Below are 6,000 nucleotides of genomic sequence, written 5' to 3'. Positions count from 1 at the left end.
AGTGTGTAGGCAGGATGGCACTGAGACCATCGTTATCTGTCCATAGAACAGAGACTAAATCTAGAATCTTTTGCTTCAGAGATGAAGTTTGCAATCTTGTTACTCAGATTCTTCCTAACATTGTTTATCATATACAAAAGAATTGTGTAGTTGAACCAGAAACACTGACAAACATACCGTGGTTCCCACCTCCTCTCAAATATGAACAAAAGCTAGAAGTTAATTAAGATGCAGTTTCTTTTTTATTGAGTTTCAAGAAACAGGGGTACAAATCATCCTTTTTATTTCTCCTGTTTTTGAAGCATCACGTGAATCGCAGTGATGACGCATAAACTGGATTTTCTCAAACCTAATACAACAGGAAGAGAAATATTGGAAGCAGTTAACATATTCTACCAATTACAAATGTTTAAAATGCTCTAACCCTAATAAAATAATTAAATGATTTAAAATAATCTAAAATGAAAAATAAATAAGCATAAAATACAGGCTGGATATTAGATTGTGTAATGGATTAACAAAAATAAATGCAGAAAGGTTATAGTTAACTCAAAACAAGTACTTTTTAGTTGAATGTTGTTCCTAGGATTTAATGGAGAGGCAAAGAAAATTGCCACAACCCACTTGCTTTCATGTGTGATACACACCTTGTGTTACTCCTCCCTCATTCTTTGCACCGTGTAACAGAAACCAGTACTTTACTGAGTGATGAGGTTCAAATGCCCTCCATTTAGAATCTGAAGCTACACACTGATCAGCATGTTGATACAAACTCCCACATGCTACATTACACTTCAGAGATCCCAGTTGTAACAGATTGTTCTACTATACAAGTTTCAAAAATAAGAGGCCAACATGAGAAACACTCCCAAACAAGGACAGCTAAAAAAGCTAGACAACGAATGTGCTTTGACATTATAGTATCAGGCTCATTGCAAACATTCATATAAATACCAAAAGCTTTGGATAACTGGCTCCACCATTGCCGTGCATAGTGTCAGAAAAGCAGAAGGAACTTAGTCTTAAACAGGCTTCCTGCCTGCCACTCACTATTTTTTCCTGATAGAACTAGAGGTCTTCAAGGAAATCCATGGAGGCCAGGCAGAGGTCTATTCACTGTGGAGGAAACCTAGCAACAACTCTTCGAAACACCTAAACTAAAGTCATTAAAAAATATATAAATCTTTTTTCAGAATCATGGGACTCAAGAAAGTAATTGTAACTTAAGAGAGCAGTTGCATTTTACTGGATGGGACATAAATACCTGACTAGCTTTTCCCGTTGAGATATTGAAATTGCTTTTCTTCTAATACATCGTAACACCTGATTGCGTTTCATGTACTTTTTGGCTGAAATTTTACTTTTCTCGTGACTGGCAGCAAATCTGAGAATCAAACATGTAAATAGGGGTCCCATCAGGATGGGGAGGTGTTGGCCTAATGGTATTATTGGTAGACTATAAATCCTGTTGTTCAGGGGACCAAGGTTCAAATCCCGTTATGGTAGATGGTGGAATTTGAATTCAATTAAAAAAAGCAAACAATCTTTGACTTTTAGAGTCTAATGATAACCATGAAACCATTGCTGATTGTCAGGGAAAAATCCATCAGGTTCACTAATGTCTTTTAGGGAAGGAAATCAGTCATTCCTTATCTGGTCTGTCCTACATGTGACTCCAGACCCAGCGAAATATGGTTGACTCTTAACTGCCCTCTAGGCAATCAAGGTCAGGCAATAGACATCCACATCCAAAGAATATAACGTCAATATAGCACACAGGCTTGATAAAAAGCAAAGCTTACTCCACACACAATTTAAATAACTTGCCTTAGCATCAAGCTTCAAGAGGGAACAGCACCAGGGTGATTTCTCCACTCTGATTATCAATCCTTTGGGCTTGCATTAGTGCCAAATTATAGGCAAAACACATGCAGCACACCTAATAGGGAACTAGTTTAGTTTGATTCTAACAGATTAGGGAATCCTAACACAGCCTTTAAAAAAAGTTTAATAAATGACCACAAGACTCCAATGAATTTGAAGGAAGTGTGATAGCCTGTTCTCTGCTTCTGGTCATGATGCATCACAGTATTCCTCATGCAATTCCTGTGGAAGAAAGTGCCTTCTCTCCAAGAAAAGAGGAGTCCAGTAGATCAAGTCCAACTTTTGTATGCATCATTATTCTTCTTCATACCTGCAATCTGCCATCCTATGGGTTTTTCTTTGACATGAGGGAGAAAGATATTATTATAGCTATAAAGTGGATGAGAACGTTATTACTATAGCAAAAGAGTGGATAGAGGGAATAGCAAATGCTCATTAAAAAGAGGATGTTAAAAAGCACCTTTGTCCGAGTTAGGTATATTCTAACTTGCTACTGAGGATTAATCCAGACCAGATCCGAGCAATGGCTTAAGCCACCAACCTTGGAGAAAGGTAACCATTATACAGTCCCAGTACAAGGTTGTGATCTATAAAGTGGAAACTACTGCATCATTTCAAGATACTGATATTTATCGCTGCATTCTTCAACCTCTCCCAAACTACCAACTGTTCTAGGCAATATTGAAGATACTTTGGACAATGTCAAATAGATGAGTTTGTCCAGAATCAGAGGTTTCAAGGGGTTCAAGTTCAAAACCTGGGTCTCCAATTCCATGATTTCCATTGCAGAGTCTTGTGTTCATTAAGCACCTCTAAGGATGCTGAAGCTGATATGATCAAGTCTGTCCCAATGACCAGGGAATCCATAAGTAAAGGTCATAGTCTAAAGATATTGGGTAGGAATGAGATGAGGAGAGAGTGGTGAGCTTGTAAAATCCACAGAAAGCAGCCTGGGCCAAAACATTGTACATTTTCAAGAAGGAGTTAAATCTGGTTCTCAGGGCTAAAGGGAGGTATGGGGACAAAATGGATACAGGGTAATGAGTTGGATGATCAATCACGATCACTTTGAATGGCCACGCAAACTCAAAAAGGGCCAACTAGCCTACCCCTGCTACTTTCTTTTCAAGGTGAAAACCTGATCCAGTAGAGAAATATAATCTGATAGAGCAGTCGTAGGATACTTTAACCTCAGAAATGGCACACATTTTAAAACCTAAAAGATTCCTATTATGGTTCACATTTTCACCTTGAATATCAACATTGGGAATAAACAACCTGCTTGTTTCACTGATTTCTACTTTTCAATTTCTGACTTGTGCAATCAGAAAGGAGCCGAGACATAGCATCACACAAACCAGCAATTCAATTGCACAACACAAGTCTCAGCAAATTACAGTAGCAGACTACAAAGCCATTCATGTCACTATTATTACTGTATTGCTTCCTTCAGTAAATAGTAACTACACTGACCAGACAAGCATGGACAGCACTTCAAAGTATCCCCTATGTGAAGCACCTTGAGTGGGCTACAATATAGCAAGATGTAGGGTCAATGCAAATCTTTGCTGAATTTTTGAAAAACATAATTAGGTTGTACTAAAGCCCCAAACTCCAACTGCATAAACAATTTAACCTACTTTTGAGAATCTGAATTTAATAATTTTCTCTTCAATAGGACCTCTTGTGGTAATGTGTTCTGGATCATTTGTTCATTAAGAGTATTGCAGAGGCACACATTTCACTTAAAATATCTCAGCTCAAGATTCAGTAAAGGTGATTTTTCCATTCATTAAAGCAACAGCTGCAGAAAGACACCTGAGGTTCCAGTGAAGAGGCAATTAACTCAGTTTGAAAATTCAGGGTAAAGGCTGGATAATGGCCACCAGGTAGAAAATGGGCACTCAGGAAAAACACTGAGGAAAAACACTGAGGAAAGCATTCGTCCATTGATGCTGGGACTGCTAGAGTTTCTTATTTACAATGATCTGGATTTAGAAACTCAAGAGCCAGATCTGCAAAAGTCAAGTTAGGAGGTGCAGTGAAAGCAGAAGAGGGACCTCGGAACAATAGTGAAAACAAACTATGAAATTTAACATAAGCATTGTAATAACCAGCACAGTGGAAAGAAAATGACAAAATTATCCATGAAAACAGCCAAAATAACGAAGGAGGAAACTAGCACACTTAGGGTCTCAAACTGGAAACAAAATGCAACTTTTGCCCTGAGGAAGTTGTCAATATTTGGAGCTTTCTTTTCCAGACAGCAGTGAAGGCTGTGTTAGACTCTCTATTTAAAAACAGATTTTTGTCCCACAAAAGGTGTAAAGGGTTATGGAGAGCAGGCAGGAAACCGTCATAATCAGATTAGCTAGATTTTATTGAAAAGGCAGAGCAGTTTGACGGATTGAATGGCTCATTCTTATTTGTTTCGATCTTGAGAAACACTGAGGTCTGACTTCAGGAAATTATACAGTGACCAGATTTCTAGATGGAGGACCACAGTCACATACATCCTACTTTGTGAAATATCTGACAATGGGAAATACAGGACAGGGTGAAGTGACTAACGTAAAATCTTTCATTGTAAGCTAAGAACTGTTCTATCCAAAGCAAATTGAGGAGTGCCATGGGGCAAGGCTGCTAGCCGACTTGTATGCGGTTCCCAAGCTATCCATGAAGTTTTATAGCTGTTCTTGGTCATAGCCTAATATGTGGCTAGCCCACAAAAACTAACCCATTCTGGGAAGTTTTAATGTTGTCTTTCAAAATAACAGCCTGAGAAGGAACCACAGGCAAACTAGAATATTTCAAGATACAGGAATAGAATTAAACCATTTGTCCATCAAGTCTGCTCCACTATTTGATCATGGCTGATGTATTTCTCAGGTCTATTCTCCTGCCTTCTCCCCAAAAGCATTTGATTCCCTTACTGATCAAGAGCCTCTTTGTCTTAATTACACTCAATGATTTCACCTTCACAGCCTTCTGTGGCAATGAGTTCCACAGATCCACCATCCTCTGGCGAAGAAATTCCTCATCTCAGATTGAAAGTGATTGCATACACTGCAACTGGATCAACATGGAAACTAGAAGCAGAATAGGCAATTCAGACCCTTGGGCCTGTTCTGCTATTTAATGCAATCTTGGCTAATTTCATACCTGCCTCAACTCCACTTGCCTGCCTGCTCTCCATAACTCTTAACTCATTACTAATTAAAAATCTCTTTCCTCAAATTTATTCAATGACCACTAGACTTCAGTAGTGAGCTCTACAAAAGTTGAACCATAAAGAGTTAAAGAACAGGGATGACCAGACATAGAGGAAAGACAGTGAAACAGTGTTAATAGATGCTTAATTTGAAGGGCTGACTGTATCAAGGGGTGTGAATAGTAAGGAGATGCTGTAGGTAATATGCTAATACTGTACAATTGAAACTGGACTGGATATGGGACATCTTAAGGCTGGTAAGTAAAATTAAAATGATTACAACTGAAGTTGTAATAGTGCAGGTGGCTTTCATTGTAAGACTAAATCATAAACACAGAAGTTTCACTAAATAACACTAACTCTCACTGGCATTATTTAAAAACAAAGAAGCCCAGAATGATTATTTTCTGGTGAGAATTTCCTAACCCTCAACTAAAGTGCCAACATAATAAATCCAGAGGACTTTCCAACATTCTAGAACCTAGGTACAGATGTAATTGTGGGCATCCCACCAGAAGTTTTATCCTTTGTTGTATCTATCCTCACTGATATGGCAACAAGTTGGAACTAAATTATGGAGTTCACTTTTGAGTATTCCGCACAATTGAGATTTTTAAAAAATCAAAGAAAAATCAATTTAAGCTGTCTAATAAATTTCCCAATTCTAGATTACAGGAAGGAACTGAAATCTTTGGTCAAAACCCTTTAATCAAGTGCTCACGTCTGACTAACATACAAGACAGATGGTTCATTTAGCTAATAAAGTGTGAGGCTGGATGAACACAGCAGGCAGAGCAGCATCTCGGGAGCACAAAAGCTGACATTGCAGGCCTAGACCCTTCATCAGAGATGATCTGATCATCATCTGATGAAGGGTCTAGGCCCGAAACGTCTGGTTTTGTGCT

At 38.4% G+C, this 6,000-nt stretch overlaps 1 protein-coding gene across 1 annotated transcript in view; it reads right to left on the bottom strand.

Moving 5' to 3' along the window:
- Window positions 1–223: 223 nt before the first annotated feature.
- Window positions 224–6,000, bottom strand: part of LOC125452355 (WD repeat-containing protein 26) — a 112,645-nt gene continuing 106,868 nt past the window's right edge. Inside the window, exon 14 of the mRNA XM_048530628.2 lies at window positions 224–349. Coding sequence (XP_048386585.1) covers window positions 282–349 — 68 coding nt within the window. The 3' untranslated portion in view covers window positions 224–281. The remainder of the gene's footprint in view (window positions 350–6,000) is intronic.

Source organism: Stegostoma tigrinum, chromosome 4 (genome assembly GCF_030684315.1).
Source record: "Stegostoma tigrinum isolate sSteTig4 chromosome 4, sSteTig4.hap1, whole genome shotgun sequence".
Lineage (NCBI taxonomy): Eukaryota > Metazoa > Chordata > Chondrichthyes > Orectolobiformes > Stegostomatidae > Stegostoma > Stegostoma tigrinum.
This window is presented reverse-complemented; position numbering and strand designations above follow the sequence as displayed.